The 20,454-nt window shown below is 51.1% G+C and overlaps 1 protein-coding gene across 2 annotated transcripts in view; it reads right to left on the minus strand.

Annotated features, from left to right (window-relative positions):
• TTC22 (tetratricopeptide repeat domain 22) overlaps positions 1-14,581 on the minus strand; it is a 24,772-nt gene extending 10,191 nt beyond the window's left edge. The window contains exons 1-2 of one of the 2 annotated variants that reach the window (XM_060206256.1): positions 13,600-14,581; positions 1-24 (exon numbers count right to left, since the gene is read on the minus strand). The exon at positions 1-24 is cut by the window's left edge and continues 32 nt beyond it. In XM_060206256.1, the coding sequence (XP_060062239.1) occupies positions 1-24; positions 13,600-14,568 (993 nt within the window). In that variant the 5' untranslated portion in view covers positions 14,569-14,581. The remainder of the gene's footprint in view (positions 25-13,599) is intronic. The other variant, XM_060206257.1, reaches the window with a different exon arrangement.
• Between the last annotated feature and the right edge of the window lie 5,873 nt (positions 14,582-20,454).

The raw sequence follows: 20,454 nt of genomic DNA on the forward strand, positions 1-20,454 counted from the left end.
GCCCCTCTTCTCCTCCACTGAGACCTGGGGAAACAGAGGAGGGTGGGCGCTGTTACTGAGGACCCAGCCACTGTCCACAGAGGGCATGCTCCGCCCCCTAACCCCCATCCCCACAAGGCTTTGGAGGACAGTCCCAGCATTGCCACTGGTCGTCTGTGTGACCTTGAGTATCACTTCCTTGTCTCTGGTCACAGAAGTGCAAAGGTGACCTATGTGAGTGGCCCCAGAATGTGTTGGCTAAGCTCTCCTCCCCCCGTCTCCACAACCTGTGCTCTGGATCCCCCACACCCCACTAGTCACCTGTCCCCCCCCACACTGCCCACTCCTCTCCCCCTTGAGAGGGTAGAATAAATCCAGTGGAAACCCAAGACCCCCAGACTCTGCTCCCATTGTTATTCCTGTCAACCTTGCCATGCGTTTAGACCGACTCAGGCACCAGATAAAATATTTATGCCGTTATTTATGGGAGTAGCTGCTCCTGCCTCGGGAAGGAATTTTAATGAAAACCAATAAAACCCCCAGTGCATATCCACAGCTCTGCTCCAGGCCCTGGCCCGCCCTTCATATTCATCTCCTGTCTGATCTCCAGGCTGCACTCCACCCCCACAGCCTCAGCCCTGGATGCCTGGCTGGGGGTGAAGCTTCAGCCAGCATGTCTGAGCCTATGTGCTGTGAAGATCCACTCTGAGAGCTATAGGGTTGTGGCCTCACTGGGCCCCAGTGAGTCCACTACCAGACAGAGGAAACAGACCTGGGCATAAACAACAGGGTTTGACTGAATGCCTTCTCTGTGCTAGAATCCCAACACTCATCACTTCACTCTCACAACAGCCTAGAATGTAGACGGTCTCCATCTTACAGGAGAACATATGGAGGTTCAGTGACTTGCTCAAGGTCACACAGCATTCAAGCTTCTCAGCTAGAATTTGAACCTGGTTTGTCCAATTCCAAAGCCATGGGGTTTGTCCAACCCCATCCCCATACAAGGTTGTTAATGATAACTGGGGTGCTGGTAATTACACAGGAGACCAAGACTGACAAAAATGCAGACAGAGCAGCAGGATAAGGAGATCTCTCCCAGCCAGATTCTGAGAAGGTCTCTCAGAAGATGGGCTGAGAGGTGGGTCTTGACGAGCACTGATATTTGGGGATCTTATTTTACTTTAACTGGAGCACTGCTCATATCTGGCTTAAGGTGGTGCTGGAGACTGGACCTGGGACCTTGGTGTTTCAGACATGAAAGTCTCTCTGTACAGCCATTATGCTGTCTCCCCAGCCCAAGTGGTATTTCAGAGGTGGGGTTGGGGAGGATGTAAGTGGCCTGGTGAAGATGGCGCAGGCTGTGTGTGAATGGGGCCCTGGATGGGCATGTAGGGCTCCCACTGGCAGGTCAGCCCGCAGCCGCTGGGGAAGGCCATAGAGGGCCCTAAGGACACAAGAGGGACCTGTGAGTCAGTTTCCCACTGGTCAGTTTCGAAGCCAGATCACCCAGAAGCCATAGATACCCAGTGTCTTCTCCAGGCTGTGTGTGTTCCAGGCTGGGCTGCAGGGACAGGAGAGGACAGTTTATGGGGTCTGCCTTTAGAGGCTCCCAGTCTGTAGAGAAAGTCAAACCCCCAAACACCATGAGGACAGGAGGAACAGCAGAGCTATGGGAGGAGAAAGCTAAAGTGACCCAAGGGTATACCCAGGGCTTTCCAGAGGAGGAGGGAAGGGGGCAAGGCCTCAAAATCGAGTAGTGATTGTGAGGGCCACTGTTACTTCATATTGTCTTCGGACCCCTCTATATTCAAACTTAGTAGTCGCAGATGCAGTACAGCTGCACCATATCTTTGAACAAGCAACACTATAGTCAGCAGTTATTCTGTAAACTGAGGTCATAACAACCTCAGTACCCAAAATATGTTTAACCAGCAAAAGATTAAGTATGACAAGGACTGTGTCACAGATCCCTCCAACAAGGACTGTGGTCATGGACCTCCCTGACAAACTGATTTGAACTTTAAATGAACTCTGTCATTGACCAACCCCCGCCCCTGTGCCTTCCTAACGTGTATAAAAAGAACTTGTTTGCATTATTTCAGGGCTCACATGCCACTATTGGGAAGTGCATGTAGCCCAGGCTTAAGCTTGTTTCAATAAAGGCTCTTTGTTTCTTACATCATCCCAGTCTCTTGGTGCTTCCATAGATTTGCTAACCTAACATAATAGTACCTCCTCCTCATGAGGTGAGAAGGAACCCCACCAGAGGGGACACCTGACTCAGAGGGGCAAGACTCAGAGATGAGTGGACATGGTGTGTGTGTGCATGTGCGTGTGCGTGTGTGTGTGTGTATGTGTGTGGTGCTAGCTTCGCGGGAGAGAGAGATGACCAGGGACTCATGGCTGAGCTGGGAAGCAGTATCTCTTTATTGACGAGCAGGGATGCGGTTCAACAATCTAATCTCTTCTAATCACAACACAATTCTGTCCTGCATCTCTCCTGAGGCAGAAGAGTCAGGAAAAAAGGAAGTACATAGGATAGGGGGCGGGGAGAAGGGAAAAGCACGAACCAGCGAGGATTAAACCAATGTCCCGGAGGCAGGGGGGTGCTTAGTTAACAGTGGTTATATAAATAGAATACATCGTAAGTAATATAAGCGAACCTAATGTGATAATCAAAACAGAAGGTTTTATAAGCAGGATTTAGAAGCATGCCAACATGTGTGTGTGTACATGATCATGCACATGCAAAACATGTAGCCCTGAGTAGCTGGAATCCCAGTTAAAAAGTTGGAAGGTGGGCCAGCACAGGGAATAGCAGAACCTGAGTGCTAGGCTCAGGGCTTAGAATTCATCTGCAAGGAACAGGAGAGCCAGAGAAGGCATTAGAGCTAGGGAGTGCCAAGACCCAATGTGCTTTTGTGGGAGAACAGTGACAGAAGCAAAAGGCTGGGATGGGTGTTGCCTGGTCACCCTAGCTGCTGTTACCTACACAGGGCTAGGGATGAGGGAAGGGGGACTTGGAGTTAGGGGCAGCTACTGTGGATCACATGATTAGAGACCCTGATGTAACACACCAGCGCTTGATCGTGGCAGGACCAAAGATAAGTGTTTCTCAGGCTCAGTGGCTGTGTGGATGTCTGTCTGGTCCCATGACCTCTGGGGCCTTGCCCCAATTGGGGTTGGCCGAACTGAGTTGTGGTGGGGAGAAACAGCCCACTCCCACTTTCAGGCCCATGAGCAAAGAGCTGTAGCCACAAGCAAGGAGCAAGTGTGTTGACTTGGGGGCTTCTATGCAGAAAATAGAAGATGAGTTACCCCTGGGAGACCAGGTCCTCACATGCAAAGGGACATCGTACTAACACAGACTCAACAGAGTTGTGAGGGCAGTGCCTGACCTGGACAATCTGCTTCATAAACGTTGGCCTGCTTCCTCCTAACTTGAATTAGAGCTGAATGAGACTTGTAGGGTGCAGAAGGCGCTCTGCCCACTGGGATCTATTTCAGTTCCCTGAGAGGGTTCACACTCTGGACTGCAGAGGCATCTCAGCTCCTGCTGTGTCTTAGCGCCTCAGGCTTCCTGTGGGGTGCCAGGTCCTTGCCAGCTTCTGTGAGCCCCCGGTGTTGGAGAGGAATGTCGTGGCCTTGGGGTTCTCAAAAGTTCATAGCCACACTTGTTTAATAATCTTTTCTTTTCTTCTCTTTCTCCTTCTCCTTCTCCTTCTCCTCTCTCTCTCTCTTACCAGAGCATTGCTCAGCTCTGACTTATGGTGGTGCAGGAGACTGAACCTGGGACTTCAAAGTCTCAGGCATGAAAAGAGAGTCTTTTTGCATAACCATTATGCTATCCCTTGTTGTATATTCAAGCTGCAAGAAATCAAGTTATGTGTCCAAACTGCATGTGACGGAACCATCACGTCATCCCAGCCCCACACCTTGTCCACAACACTCATCTTGGTCAATCTCCTTATAGCATGTCTGCGGATGCTGAGACCACAGAGGTGAAGCAATGGACCTACCATCACACACTCATTAGTAGTAGGGCTTAAAACCCAGGAGTTTGTTTCACCAGGACTCTGGTTGTCTTAATTCAAGAACTTAGTGATGGCTTGCACTAAAGGAAGCAATACTCCCACCTAGTGGCATTATGCCTGAATTGTAGGGGGTAACATCTCTGGGACACGTTTCCTCTGATTTAAATTGACTTTTACAAGAGTAGTGACCTGAGTGACTTCTGTATGACAAATCCCTCAAACAGTCCTTTGTTTGCTCCTACTTATGTGGACCCAGGTTCAAGGCCCCAGGCTCCATCTGCAAGGGGGCAGCTTCACCAGGGGGCAGCTTCACAGGTGGTGGAGTAGTGCTGTAGGTATCTCTCCTTTTCTCTGCCTCTTCATCTCTTTCTGCCTCTCACCCTCTATCAAAATATGGCCTCTGGAGCCATACAGCTGTGCAGACACTGAGTCCCAGCAATAACACTGGTTGTCAAAATAAGCAACAACAACAGCAACAACACACACAGACACGAAAAACCATAAACAATTTGCAGGAGGGGTTATGCAGGAGGTGCTGTAGATATGGAGTTGAGTTGGCGGCACACACAGACCTAGTCTGAAGCCTCCTGGTGGAAGCTGATCACTGCAATTCTGGTCCTAAGACTCCTGTCTCTTTAAAAACCCTTCTTCTTATAACCGAAGCAGCCGCTGAAGCTGTTACCAGGGGCAACCTGGCAAGCCACAGTGCATTAAATTAAATTAAACAGGTTTCTGACTGCCCCCTCCCCTCCTGGAGAAAGGAGCGGGCTACCCACCTCTCTCCTGGAGAATCAAGTTGCTATAAAGCCTCTTATGGCTGCAAGGAATTCACTTCCAGAGTTGATGGCTCCCAGAGGTGAGATGTTTGGAGGCAGTTTGGGAGGGGCTGAAAGGACTCGAGCAAGAAGAGGAGTGTAGAGAATTGGGGGTTCATCCATGTAAACTCTGAACTGGACATCTCACTCTTTCGTTTAGTCCTATTCCAACCTGGGAGCTGGTGGGGGGAGGGTGAGCTGGCCAGTCTGGGGCGTCAGCAAGGCTCTAAAGTAGAGGGACCTCCAATTAGCCTGCTTCTCCAGCAGCAGATCTGTGGCAGGGAGCCAGGCAGGGTTCAAGCACCAGCGCTGACCCAGAAGTGGAATGTGAAGGAGGAGGAGGTATAGGCCACAGGGAAAGACATCCCCCAACAATTCTGCCGTCCCCTCATCTCAGAGATGGGGAAACCCAGGCTCAAAGAAGCAGGCCTCTGCCTACTTAACCCGCAATGTTGGGCCAGGTCTCCCCGACTTCAAGTTCACGCTCCTCTCAAAATGTTGCGCTGCAGTGTTTGTGCAGCTCTTAGCATTTACAAAGCACTTTCATACAGATTCCGTTTGATCCTCAGAACACCATGTGCAGAAGGCAAAGTGGATGATGCATTCATTACCTTGTTAGCGCAGATAGGAATCTAAGGGAGGGCAGTGTCCTCAAAATCCCAAGGCCAGTGTGACAGCCACACTGAGATCTGGAAATCACGCATTTTGTGTGACATGCCAACAAAAGCAAAACTGAGTATTTGCTATGCACAGACACACTTCACCTGTGCTGACCTTCAGCCCTCTCCAGGGTGGGTTCTGTCTGCTTTTACAGAAGAGCTGCGAGTCAATGCACCTAACTACCCAGGATGGCCTGTTCTTAGTGTGTGGTCCCAGAACAGTAGCAGTGGCACCTGGGACTTTGACAGATAGGTGAACTCTTTCCTAAATCCAAAACATTGGGTGTGGGGCCCAGCAACCTCCACAGGCTCTAGAATGCACACTGGGGTGTGCATTCTGAGAACCATGGCGCCACAATCCCTGCTCTGCACACAGAGCAGGGCGACGACAGGCTGGCTGGTGGACTGCTGTCTCTCTCTCTCTCTCTTTTTCTCTTTAAATTGACACCAGGGTTATTGCTGGGGCTCAGTGCCTGCACTACGAATCTACCAGCAACCATTTCCCCCCCTTTTTAAATTTTTTCTATTTTTATTGGATAGGAAAGATAGAAACTGAGAGAGGAGGAGGAAGTAGAGGGAGACAGATAAAGAGACACTTGCTAACCTGCTTTATTGCTAGTGAAATGTCCCCACAGCAGATGGGAAGTAGGGGTTTAAAACCTGGGTTCTTGCACATGGTAACATGTATGCTTAACCTGGCCCCATGCGTCTCCTTTAAATGAACAAAGGGATCAGCAGTGGTGACCCTCAGGGCTGGCAAGCTAGCTCACTTGGTTAGTGCGCTGCTTGCTTTCTTACGTGCACAGACAGCCATGTGAACCCAGCCCCACTGTGCTGAAGGAAACTTCAGTGCAATAATCTCTTTCTGCTTTTCTTTAAAAAAAAAAAGTTGGGAGTCGGGCTGTAGCGCAGTGGGTTAAGCGCAGGTGGCGCAAAGCACAAGGACCAGCATAAGGATCCCGGTTCGAACCCCGGCTCCCCACCTGCAGGGGAGTCGCTTCACAGGCGGTAAAGCAGGTCTGCAGGTGTCTATCTTTCTCTCCTCCTCTCTGTCTTCCCCTCCTTTCTCCATTTCTCTCTGTCCTATCCAACAACGACAACAACAATAATAACTACAACAATAAAACAACAAGGGCAACAAAAGGGAATAAATAAATAAAATTAAAAAAAAAGGTAATTCTCAGAAATGCCTGAAGATCCCAGCTCCAACAGCTGGAAGGGCAAGTAACAAAAGTGACAGAAGCTGCATGGAGAAGCAGGGGTGGAGCAAACCATCACAAGGGCAGGTCTGCACTAACTCCTGCACCTACAAGTGGGAGGAGCCTCCGATTAGCCTGTGTGACCATGCCATCAGCTGATGTCAAAAATGGCACACCTGGTAGAGTGCACCTTTTACCATGTACAAGGACCTGGGTTCAAGCCCCGGGGCCACATTTGCAGGGGAGAAGATTCACGAGTGGTGAAAGAGTGCTGCAGGTGTCTCTATCTTTCCTTTCCCTCTTAATTTTTCTGTCTTCTCAAAACCAACCAACCAACCAACCAATCAATCAATAAAAATGACCTACAGAGGAGATGTTATTGGTTATTTAAGAGGCTTTCAGGGGAAGAGCTTTCCACATACTGATGGCTCTCAAATCCCTGTGCATCTGAATAGGCTACTGCAGAGACTGTTGGTTCTTAAGGAGTCTCTCTGCCTTGCAGTTGGAACCTTGTCTCTTATACATTGTACTCTATACTTCAGAGTTGGTTCTCTTTTCAGGGAGGGGTAGTGTCACAGAGGAAAGAGAATGGGCCTTTCTGGCCCCTGGCAGTCCCCGCTGGAAGCCACCCTCTGTCTTTGATGGATGAGGAAGGTGAGACTAAGAACAAAGCCACCGCCCCTGCCCTACAGCCCAGGGTGGAAGAGTCAGGGTTCAAGTCCAGATCTGCCTCCCTCCAACACCACTGTTCTTTCCAACTCATCATGCCAACCCTGTTGGGGCTGACACTGCAGCAATGAAAGTCACAAGCAGACAGGCCTTGGGAATAAGTTCTTCCTGCACAACTGGAATGTCTTCTGTGATGACACAGAGCAGCCTTCCTGCTCAGGCCATGGAGCCCCAGCCCCACCCACTGGGAATGCGTCCTCCTCTGGGGTCATGCACCAGAAAGGCAAGAGGGGGAGGGGTCCCCCCCCAGCTACCAAGGTGGGGGTGGGGGTTGGGGGGCAGTCCCGGAGTTCCTGAAAAGGCTGTTGGTTAAACCTAGGTCTGGCTTCTGCAGCTGCAAATGGGGCTGGCCCCATTTGGCATGCTGGAGTGGCTGCTGAGACTGACTGTGAGGACCTGGGACACGACTGTCCTATGTAGGTCATCTATGCAGCCCTGTCTTGAATTCCCAGGACAGTTCTGCATGAGTCTTAAGATCTGAGCAGAACACATTACCATGTATGAGGACCCGGGCTCAAGCCCCTGCTGCCCACCTGCAGGGGTGGGTGGGGGAGCTTCACAGGTGGTGAAGCAGATTTGCAAGCATCTCTCTTCCTCTGTATCTCCCTTTCTCCCTCTCAATTTCTCTCTGTCCTATCAAATAAGATAGAAAGGGAAAAAAAAAGATAAAACTGGCTACCAGAAGCAGTGGATTCATAGTGCAGCATGAAGCTCCAGCAAGAACCCTGATGGCAATAAAAAAAAAAAATGTTTTTTGCCTCCAGCTCACTGGGGCTCAGTGCCTGCACTATAAACCCACTGCTCCTGGTGGTCAGTTTTTTCCATTGTATTGGATAGGCTAGAGAGAAACTGAGAGAGAAGGGGGAGATATCTATCTCCCCCCCTCTCAATTTCTCTGTCTCTATCAAAAAAAAATTTTTTTAATGAAAAAGCCCATTCGTGTGTGTGTGTGTGTGTGTGTGTGTGTGTGTGTGTGTTTGCAAGTACCATAAGAGAAGAAGCCCTGCCTGTGATCCCAAATGTTAGATCAGCTCTGAAGTCTACCAAATGTCCCCTCCATATGTGTGTGTACACGCATTTTCTTCTGCCAGGAGATTCAGCCCTTCCCCCTCTTCTCCGGGTCTCAAAATCTTTCCTGTTCCAGAAACCTCCCCACCTCAATGCAGCACCCTCACTAAACAGGAACTCAAGAGAAGGGGCCTTTCTCATTGTTTTGCACCCAGGTCAGACTGGGACAGGAACCAAGTCCTGGGCTCTGGGTATGGCATTCCCTAGTGTCACTGAGTCTTGCCCCAAGGCCTGTTCTGGGCTCTGGTGGGGAAACAGGCAGGGCCAGAAGCAGCTGAGAAGAGCACACTGTGAAGGGACACCTGGCCTTTCTGGCCCTGGCAGCAGCAGGGAGGAGAAGGCCATTGTTGGGGTGGGGCCTATCCTCCACACCCCTGCTGGGCTGCCCCTAGTTCACAGAGAGAGGGAGCAGCTGGCCAGGTCACCAGGATGTGGTGAACAGAGCAGGGATCCTTTGGAGGCTGCCTTGGCCCCGTGCTGATTCCTTAGGTGTTACAGCTCTGAGGCTGGGGTCTTTGGGGAGGGTGTGAAGAAAGGGAAGGAGAGGGAGCAAACAAGGCACATGGGGCACCAAGAGCCACTGGAGTATCAGGGTTCTGCAGCGCTGTGTGTGAACGCGACATCCTCTCCCTACCTGCCAGGTCCCCACCCAGCTGGGTGCGGCCACCCAGTAGGAATGTCCACACCTTTGTTTGTAGGGCCTCTGCCTGACCTGCCAGCCCTGCCTCCTTCCTTGCTCACCGGAGCTGCCAAGTGAAATCCAGACCCCTGAAGGTGGTGCACAGGGTCATCTTGGGCAAGTCACGTCTCTCCCTGTCCTCTGTGTGAGGGGCACCACAATACTCAGTGGGCAGAGTCTCTGTGACATTTGAGTGGAGATCAAGTGCAATAACAGACCTGAAGTTCTTGGCTCAGTGGCCTGAGAGCAGGCGGGGAACCATAGCACAAACTGCTTGGGGGTGGGTGGGGGGACTTTCTTTAACATCTTATTTATTTATTGGTGTCCTTGTGCAACTATCACCAAATGTACTTACACAAAGCTAGAAGGCAGAGCCCAGGCCCACCGAAGTTGTGCAGCATAGCTTACCAGAGCCACTGCCACATGTGCTGGTCTACTACGGACTGAGACATCCTTAGAGGACGTGTGAACGAATACGCTTCTCACACACCATGAACTCACAGCAAAATTATGAGTCAGGACTGGACTCCAGACTCGAAGCGTCACAAAATCTCGGTTTATAACCACAATCTCTTCTGATCAGCAGATAATGAACTGAGGGGCCCCCAACCCCCAGCTGTTACCGGGGATCTGTGGGAGAAGTGCTGACCTGGGGAGACCTCTGTGCAGCCCCGGGGAAGCAACCACGGGTCTGGCCCAAGGACACAGCATGGTGCCTGGAGGCCACCACCCACCTGGAGCTGCCAGCTCCCTCCCTGGTTGCCCAGTTTGTCACACTTTCCTCAGGGCATCAATTCACTAGGCACGTGGCTCCCTCTGGAGCTGGCTTGTATATGATCCTGAGACCTCTGTTTCCCTCTCACCCACTCTAAGAAGCCTTCCCCAGTGAATCCTCCCCACCTCTCCCCAAGACTGGGAGGGGAGCCTGGAAACCATTCAGAGTCCCTCAATCTCTTTTCACTGATAACAATCCAGGCAGGAGAAGAGCCTGCTTGTTGATGGGCCTGCTGACACCTAATCCCTGGGTCTTTGGGACCCGATGTGCTGTCAGGGCTGGGCTCAATACATAGGACACAGGCCATGCCTTTCACTGTGGGTGCTTACCATTCAGGGCTCAGGCTTTAAACATGAAGTCTGGGTCCCTGGAGGTCCCACTGATTGGTCACAACTACCCCACCACCACCTATTGTGGAGGAGACTCTCCCAGCCTGGGGGAGGCAGGGTGTGTCTGTGAACTTGGTGTCTCTGTGCAGGCTCTAGTCTGGGTGCTTTCTACATATCAGCCCCTCCTTGTGTGGTGTGTGTGTGTGTGTGTGTGTGTGTTCCCAGGACTTTATTGCTCTGAGTTGGCTTAGAAAGAAACAGAGGGAAATCCACTAAAAACATCAAAGCTTCTTCCAGTGCACAAGGGACTGGGGCTTGAACCTACATGCTGCAAGACAGGTGAGCTGTCTTGCCAGCTCCCAAATACCAGCTTTTAGCTGTGCTCTCATATGGATGAGGAAGCCAGAAGTTCTGTTACAATCATCAATTTATAGAGAGGAAAAGAGAAGCCTAGGGGCCGGATGGTGGTACATCTGGTGGAGTGCACATGTTACAGTGCGCAAGGAGCCAGGTTCAAGTCCCCAGTCCTTGGTTCCCACCTGCAGAGGGAGAGCTTCAGGAATGGTGAAGCAGTGCTGCAGGTGTCTGTCTGTCTCTCTCCCTCTCTATAGCCACCTTCCCTCTCAATTTATGGCTATCCAATAAATAAATAAAGATTAAAAATTTTAAAAAGGAGAAGCCTAGTCACACTAGAACTATTACGAGGTGAGAATTGGCATCTGATGATGCCAGACCAGCTGACCCAGACTCTACCCATTTACCCTCCACCCTGCACTGTCCTCCTGAAGTCAAGGTCATGGCCCTTGCCACCACCTCACTGCCTGATGCCTCCATGTTTCCCCTTCAGGACTCCATCAGCTTTGATGGAGAAGGGCCCCGGGGGTATGCAGAAGCTTTGTGAGTGGAGCCAAGTGAACTATGTGCAAAGGCTTATTGCTATTTAAATAGCACAAGTCCAAACCTCCCACCAACATCAACATGAATCAGCGTGATTCTGTCTGTGCTGAGCCTTTGAGGAAAAGTCATGGCACATCACTGAACTTTGCTGTCCTCTTCTGTAACAGGCCAATGACCTTTCCATTTTAATTAAATTATAGAGACAGACAGAAAGTGAGAGGGGAGATAGAGGGAGGAAGGAGAGAGAGAGAGAGAAAGAGAGAGAGAGAGAGAGAGAGAGAGAGAGAGAGATGGATACCTGCAGCAGTGTTTCACCACTCATGAAGCTTTCCCCTACAGGTGGGGACTGGGGCTTGAACCTGGGTTCTTGTCCATGTCATGTGTGTACTCAGCCAGGTGCTCCACCTCCTGACCCAATGCCCTTTACATTTTTTTTTTTTTGCCTCCAGGGTTATTGCTCAGGCTTGGTACCTGCACCATGAATCCACTACTGGAGGCTTTTTTTTTTTCTCTTTTGTTGGCCTTTTTTTTTTAATCATTGTGGTTATTATTGTTGTTATCAGTGTTGTTATTGTTGGATAGGACAGAGAGAAATGGAGAGAGGAGGGGCAGACAGAGAGGGGGAGAGAAAGATAGATGCCTGCAGACCTGCTTCACCGCTTGTGAAGCGACCCCTCCCCCAGCAGGTGGGGAGCTGGGGGCTTGAACAGGGATCCTTACACTGGTCCTTGCACTTTGCGCCATGTGCGCTTAACCCGCTGCCCTACCGCCCGACTTCCAGCCCTTTATATTTTTATTATTTTTTATTCTTTTTTTTAAAAAGAGAGCATGAAAGAGACCATAGCACTGAAGCTTCCTCCATTGCAGAGGAGTTGAGGGGCTGGATGCAAACCTGGGTCGCATTCATGGCAAAGCAGCACACTACCACCCATCACATCTTTATATCCAGCACAGGTAGCCTTTGAGACAGTCTCCACCTCCTGGGAGTCTGTTCAATCAGTTTCTCCCTCTAAGTGTGGGATGGACCTGGTGACTGTTCTAATGAACAGAAGCTAAGTGGTGGGGTGTCCGTATGTTGAGGAGCTCAGGTCTCCGGCCAACAGCTCTGAGTGGGCCGGGTAGTTGCTCCTCCTCTCTGAACAAGCCTTCCAATAAGGACATAGCCCAGAGGTCCCTCGCTAAGCCGTGCTCAGTTGCTTGATCCATAGACACCAGATAACAAATGCCTATTGTTTTAAGCTATTACTTTCAGCTGTGTGCTATGCAGGACTAGACAGTTAATAATGCCTACTATTTGCACTGTTTGTCTACTTCATGTCAGGCTGTGTGCTACACATGCATTCGTTGGAGATACATTTACTGAGTCCCTCTGAATGTCTGACAAGGTGCCAGATATGGGTTTACAGTGGCAGACTGGCAGATGTGGCTTCCACTCGCAAAGACCTCATAACAAGCTTGTAACCAAACAGCATCAGCAGTGCTGAGGGAGCCCAAGAGAACACCTGACCCGGCCTGAAGAAGTAAGCAAACTTCCTGGAGAAGTCAGTGCCTGGGAGAAACCCAACATAAGCCAACATTCCAGGCAGAGGAGGGGGACAAGGTGTGCTGTAAGGAGACCTGACCCATAGGGCAACAAGAGGGAGCAAGGTTCTGCCTGTACGGGGGTGCAGGGTAGGGAGAGGGCAGAAACTGGGAAGGTCCTCAAAATGCTTACCTAAGAGTCCTGGACTTACCTGCCAGGCCGTGCAGAGAGGCCACTGGGTAGAGTTTGGGAGGGAGGAAGGGACGGTTGGGGAGATCACTAGGATGGGGGTGATGGTGGTTGGAGGTGTGGGGGGATACCAGGGGTGAGGGTGGACTAATAGCATCTAAAGGACATGGTTAGCAAGATTAAACGCCTTGCCAATTGCGGTAGGGTAGAGGCTGAGGCAGAAGCAGAAGCAGGAGTCAGGAATGACACAGCCTGGGCTGGCAGAGGGAAGTGACTATTTTAGAGATTAAAGGAGAAGAAATGGGCAGGATCTGGGGTCTGAATAGTTGAAGCAGGGGTGAGGAGGGCAGAGAATGGAAGAACGCTGCGCCAGTTTCTGGTGGAATGTGAGGTTGCATCTTTGCTTAGGTGGCTGTGCACAGGTCCTTGCTGGGAGGAACAAGATAAGAGCGAGGAGATGGCCAGGTTGAGTTTGCATGGAGGAGAAGGCCTGCAGCCCCCCTCCCCCGCCCGCCCCCAGGAAGCCATTGCATTCCCTCCAATAACAGACAGCCTGCTCTGGGGCAGAAAGGAAGAGAGTGCAGAGGAGGGCAGGCACCCTGGACAGGTATTCTGGAAGCAAAAGGAATAGGGTTTGGAGACGTTCTGGTGGAGTGGCTCGGCATCCCGCAGACGTAGGGGCCGCATCTCCGGTTGTCCCCGCCTGGAGGAGAGGCACCCACCTGCCGGCCATAGCTGAGCGCCTTGTCGTAGAGCGCGATGCCGGCCGCCAGCACCCGCGCGCGCTCCCGGGCGTCTGCGCAGCCCACGTCGAAGCCGTGCGCGTAGCCCTGCTCGGCCAGGCAGCGCGCGGCGCGGAGCGGCGGGGCCCCGGCGGCCCCGGGCTCGGCCTCCAGCTGCACCAGAGCGGCCAGCCGCGCGGCGCACGCCTCCTCCTCGTCCTCCTGGCCCAGCCGCCCGTGGACGTGCGCCAGGTTGGCCCAGGCGTTGAGGTTGTCGGGGTCCTCGCGGGCCACCTCGAGGAAGCGCTCCCGGGCCTCGTCCAGCTCCTCCAGGTAGAAGGCGAAGGCGCCCAGGAGGTGGCGCACGGCCGGGCGCTGCGGGGCGGCCGCCAGCTCCAGCTCCTGCCGCAGCCCGTCCCGCTGCAGCTTCAGGTCCCGGGCGCGAAGCGGCGCCGGCGAGCGCGGCTCGAAGTTGAGCTGCATCTCCAGGTGGAAGTGGCCCGGGAGGTAGTCCAGGTCGTCGATGAGGGCGTCCATGTCCTCGGCCTCAGCCGCCAGTTCCGCCATGGCCGCGCAGGCCTCACCTCTGCCCCGGGAGGCCGCGGCTGGGGGCGCGCGCGGGGCGCCGACGGCGAGGGTCAGGGCGCTGGCGCCTCCCGCCGGTGGGTGGGCCCCAGCGCCCGAGAGGGGCGCGCCCTGTGGGTGTTCCCGCTTTCGCTGCTCAGCGGCCTTTAGGCGGCCGCATTGCACAACCAGGTGTGTCTGAAAAAACAAGTGCGCGGTCAAATGCGGGGCGCACGCACCCCGGTGCAGGGCGAGAGGCGTGTTTTCCTCTCTCCTTCCCTCCTTCTCTCTCTGCTGGGTAGAGGAGGAAACCGAGCTCGGCAGAGGAGGAAGAGGACTTGCCCGGGACACGGAGCCGAACTGCGCTCCATCAGGCCTGGAACCCCAACCTGGCCCGTCCTCCATGGGTGCCACTCCACCCTCATTGCCTTTCCAGCTGAGAAGCCAGCCTCACTCCTGCTGCTGCCCCGTCCTCTCCGCGGTTCCTCATCCATTCCCCTTCTGATAGAGTCTGCTGGATCTTCTGCTCCACCACCCCCCTTTGGACATTTCCATTTGGAGTTTCTCTGCCTCCGCTCTGCTCTGTGATAGGAGCTGGTGGAAGTAGTCGGCTGTGAAGCTCCAGGTGCCGTTTTCCATTGTGAATAATGCGTGGCCTTGAAGGAGTCACTTCATGGCTTCAGTACTTCCCTCAACTGTGACATGAGGGTGGCAGGTCATGGGCAAACCCGGCAAACGGCACTCTGGATAACTGTCAGCTCCCACCCCACACTCCCTTCTCGGTTCCCATCTGACATTGCTCTCCACCCGTGGCTACGGTACTGTTGCTCTTGCCAACGTCCCCTGGGCTGGGGACTGTCCCTGCTTTCTAGAAGGTGGACTGCTGGTCCTGGGCTTGGCTTTTGTAGCAGGTCTGCATTTTGGAATGCCTCTCACCCTGCAGTACTGCTGGGCTTGGCTTCCAAGATTATGTTGCTTTATGTTCTTGAAAAACAGAACAACGAGGGCTGGGTGGTGGCACACCCGATTAAGCGCACATATCACCAAGTGCAGGAATCGAGGGTCAAGCCCCGGCTCCCCACCACTAGCAGTGAAGCAAGTCTAAAGGTGCCTCTCTTTCTTTCCACCTCCTCCTCTCTCCCATCTATCTAATTAAAAAAAATGAAAAAGAAAGTGAGAGAGAGAAATGGCTGCCAGGAGTAGTGGATTTGTAGTCTGGTCAAGCCCCAGCAACTGGAGGCAAAAAGAAAAAAGAAAAATGGATCAAGTGATCCAGGAGACGGCGCAGTGGATAAGGCAGTGGATTCTCAGGTATGAGGTACCCAGTTCAATCCCTGGCAGCATATGTACTAGAGTGATGTCTGGTTTTTCTCTCCTCCTATCTTTCAAATTAATAAATAAAATATTTTTTTAAAAAAAGAAAAACAGACCAACTTTCTTCCCTTTCTTAAAAGATTTACTTATTTATGTTGAGAGAGACAGAGACCAGAATACTGCTCAGCTCTGGCACAGGCAGTACTAGGAATTGAACCTGGAGTGTCTAAGGTCTCAGGCATGGCACAGACCAGCATTTTCAAGAGAGGAACGAACTAGAACCAACTAGTAGACTTGGAAAAGCATGTGAGTCAAACAATAAAAAAATAAGATAAAACAACATCTCAGTGCTATTTTTACCTGTATTTTTCCAACATAAAAATCAAACATTTTAAAATAGAAATTGTTACTCTATGTTGTAGGTGATCATAAAGTGAAGCTTGGACTTAGACCTGTTTTAGAGCATCAGTGTTTGAGTTTTTCTTCTTCTTGCGGTGATAGCATGCACTTAACACAGAAGCCCAGGAGGTGGTTCGCTGGAAGAGTGCAGGACTTGCAAGCATATGCCAGTGTAAAGCTCTGGCTTGTTTCTCATTAATAAACATTGTTAAATCACCACTTCAACCGTTTTTAAATGTATGCTCCAGTCACAGTCACTGACTGCTGAGTATATTCACGTTATTGTGAAACCATCACCATCATTGCTCTACAGAAAAATTCCTCTTCCCAAAGCAGATGTCACTAAACAGCGAGTCTAGTCCACTCTCCCCTGGGTAACCAGGATTTCCTATCTATGATATGTGACTACTTTAGGGACCTCATATGAGCGGAATAATATTTTTTTTGTCTTTTTCTGTCTGGTTTATTTCCCATTGTTTATTTTTGTCCAGGACCATCCATGTTGTTCATTTATGTCAGCTTTTCCTTCCTTCTTTACTGCTGAACTGTATTTCATCCATTTTTTTTTGTCTGTCCACTCACCCATCAATAGATACTTGAGTCGTGCCCACCTTTTGGGTATTGAGAGCAATGCTAATGTGAACATGAGTGCACAGATATCTATTTGGTTTTCTGCTTTTGATTCTTTGGGACATATATCCAGAGGTGACATCTTTTTTTCTCTTTCTTTCTTTCCTTCCTTCTTTCTTTTTTCCCCACCAGAGTTATAGCTGAAAGGCTCAGTGCCTGCACAATAGCTCTGCTACTCACAGCACTCATTTTTCTCCCTTTCTTCTTCTATTTTTTATTCTGATAGAGAAAAATACAGAGAAGAGAGGTGGAGAGAAAGAGAGACACCTGCAGCACTGCTCCACTGCTGTGAAGCTTTTCCCCTGCAGGTGGAGACTGGGGGGCTTGAACCCCAGAATTCTGCATTATAATTAATATTTAATTTAAAATTTTTATTCATTTATGAATGAACTTGGGGACGGGGAGAAGCTGAGCATCATTCTGGCATATGCAATGCTACGACTCAAAACTTAGGATCTCATGATTAAGAGAGCAAAGTTTTACCCACTGTGCCACTTCCTGGGCTCCTTTGCTTAATTGTCTTTGAAAGACAGCTAGTCTGTTTTCCAGAAGAGAGGCATCATTTTATATTATGACCAACGATGCCCAAAGGTTCCATTTTCTCTGTATCATTGCTAACCATTGTTATTTTCTTTCTTTCCTTCTTCCTTCCTTCCTCTCTCTCTGCATGTCTCTCTCCCTCTCTTTTTCTCTCCTTTTTAATTATAGTCACCCTAATGGGCTGCTTTGGCTTTTTGATTTGACTCTGAGAAGTTGAGTAAGAGTCAGGTACGGAAGGAAGGGTGTGAACACATTTCAATAGCAGGAAAAACATGAAAAACTCAATCGGGAGCTAGGTGTGTGTCTTAGGGACTTTAGTCCTGTGTGCCTGAAACTCACAGAGCAAAGGGAAAAGATAGCAGATGAGAGCCCGAGGCTGCTGTCCCGCCACAGAGCACTGACTCCTGGCCAAAGAAACTTGACTAGACTCCATTGCTATGTTGGATGACCCCAGAGTCTGGGTGCGTCAGACGCTCTTGCAACCAGAGAGTTCCTAAGCCTCACTGTGAGTTCTGTATCTGCTGTGTGACCTTATGTCTAACTAGATGTGGTCAGGACAAGGTACTTTCTCTGTGTGAGCCTTAGTTTCCTCTTCTACATAATGGGGGTCAGAAGGGCATTGTCACAGTCCAAGCAAAAGAGAATGAATGAATTGCTATCATTACAGAGTCTCAGGGGTGGGAGGCCTTGGGCCCTGGACTAGGGCAGGCTGCTATATGCTGTAGAGCTGACTCACCTGGCCTGCTCTGCCCTACCTGGCAACCAGGACTCCCAGCCCAGTGAACCTTGGACTATATTCTGTGGTCGCAACTCCACGAGTCCTGGAATCCAGGGATTCAGGCTGAGTGATTAGAAACTAGGCAGCCCCAGGCAGAGCTGGCCCACCCTGAGATCACCTGAGTGGCCAGGGCTGGGTGATCCAGTGCACTGAACTTGGTAGGGTACACAGTCACAGTCACAGCCACTGACACCTCCAGCAGCTTGCAGTCACCCGTCCACACCACAGACAAGGAAACTGAAACTTGGCCAGGCTAATTTGCCCAAGGACACCCGGGAAGAAATCAGCTAGGCTTGGATTTACACTTGAATCTGAGGATTGATGTATTATTGGGAGATTGGACTCGATTCATTTATTTGTTCTGTCATTTATAAAATATTTATCTAGCTTTCCTTCTGTGTCAGGTACTGCAGCAGGAGTGAATGCCTCTGGACCACTGTGAGATTCCTCTGCATGGGCTGAGTGTGAACTCTTACTAAGCTTCTGCTCCATGTCAAGGGGTAATACATGAATTAGCTCATTCAGAGAAAGAGAGTGGGAGAGAGAGGGAGAGCGAGAAGGAGAGGGAGAGGGGAAAAGAAAGGGCAGATATTATTGGTTCCGCCATACAGTCCAGAGAGCAGAAAATCAGAAAAGGAAGTGACTTGTCCAAGGTCATGCAGCTGGGCAAGGGTGCAGCATGTTCTTGAATAGTCCTGAGTGCTGGTGCTGAGTGTGTCCCCCTGGCCAGCAGCTCAGCAGTGTGGGGTGGATGCTCTACCGGCCACAGCTGAGTGACCACCGGGTTGGGGGTCTGACGGTCCAGCTTACAGGTGGTATGTGGTGGCTACACATTCTATTTATTTATTTTTTCAAGTTTCTTTATTGGGGGATTAATGTTTTACGGTCACCAGTAAATACAATAGTTTGTACATGCATAACATTTCCCAGTTTTCCACATAACAATACTGCACAGCCTATTTAAATGCCAGACTGGGCTACCAGAAGGGCAGTGTGCTGGGGTTGCGGAAGCTCCATTTTCCCCAGAGTCTGTTTCCACAGGTTTCGAGCAGGCCCCCAGGCAAGCCTCATTTCTTTAAGGGTTGTCACCAAGTAGGGTGCTGCTCCCTCCCCTCAGCCCCTTAGTTTAAGACCTTGGGTTGGGGGGGCCAGGTGGTGGCGCACCTGGCTGAGCACACATGTTACAGAGCGCAAGGACCCAGGTTAGAGCCCCTGGCCCCCACCTGCAGGGGGAAAGCTTCACAAGTGGTGAAACAGTGCTGCAGGTGTCTCTCTGTCTCTCTCTCTCTCCCTCTCTATCACCCCCTTCCGTCTCAATTTCTGACTGTCTCTATCCAGCAAATAAATAAAGATAATTTTTTTTTAAAAAAAAAGACCTTAGGTTAGGTCATGTGTAGTAGGACTGAAACAGAGCAGGAGGAGGGAAGAGAAATGCCTGTTGTGAGCATACACTCAGCTTTTTTTTTTTTTTTTTTTACCTAGCAGACCTTACACACACTTCTTCAGTGTTGTTTGTTCTCCTCCTCCTCCCCTTCCCCACCTTCTCCCCTGCCATTTCTTCCTCTTCCTCCTCCTTGCCTGCTGCATGTGCCCATGTGTGTGTCCACATATGTGTTACAACCAGAGTCTCACTCATGTACAGCCTCACTGCTCCTGGTCCCTTTTTCACACACACACACACACACAGAGAGAGAGAGAGAGAGAGAGAGAGAGAGAGACCTCCATGAGGTGTCGCTACTTGAACCTGGATCCTGTGTATGGCAACACAGGTACCCTACCTGGTGAGTTCTCTCTCCCACTCCAGGAAGCCTTTTCTATTTTTATTTATTTATCCCCTTTTGTTGCCTTTGCTGTTTTATTGTTGTAGTTATTATTGTTGTTCTTATGTTGTTGTTGGATAGGACAGAGAGGAATGGAGTGAGGAGGGGAAGACAGAGAGGGGGAGAGAAAGACAGACACCTGCAGACCTGCTACACCGCCTGTGGAGCCGGTGGCTCCAACTGGGATCCTTACACCACAGGAAGCCTTCTTTAACCTCTCTACTCACAAGCTGGGTCAGAGAGGTCTTTGTCTCCCATAGGCCTGGCCACCCCGTGTGGTTGTAGTTTGCCCTACTAGGCTCCAGAGGCCCACCTGTGAAGAGTGAGTGTCAGGGGCTCCCAGGGGACATATCACTGACTGTGTCCTGCATCTCTCCCGTAGAGCCAGTCCTCAGACTACCTCCTGCCCTCCCTGCTCTGGCTCTCCAGGCCCTCTCTCCTCACCTCCAAAGTGGAGAAGGAGCCGGCATGGCCTCTTGGCCCAAGTCCAGCCCCCTCTGTGACTCTCAGTATTCTCAGCCAATCCCAGGAGCCACTTCCTTGGCCTCGTTCTAGAAACCAGCAAAGATCCCTGAACAATGGGCTTTCCAACCCGACCTATGGGCATTCACGTCACCCACTAGGAGGGCCCATTAACTCCCTAGGACTTGGGTCTACACAGTGGGGTGGGGGGTGTGGGAGGGGGGAGTCAGAGTGCAGCGCCGGTCGCCGCCACTGGGGGCGCCAGGTGGAGAGAGGCGCTGGTTCTCTAGCGAATCACAAGGCCCAGGTTGCCGTGGCAGCGGCCCAAGGTCCTCAGGCCACAGGAGG

This window comes from Erinaceus europaeus, chromosome 13 (genome assembly GCF_950295315.1).
Source record: "Erinaceus europaeus chromosome 13, mEriEur2.1, whole genome shotgun sequence".
NCBI lineage: Eukaryota > Metazoa > Chordata > Mammalia > Eulipotyphla > Erinaceidae > Erinaceus > Erinaceus europaeus.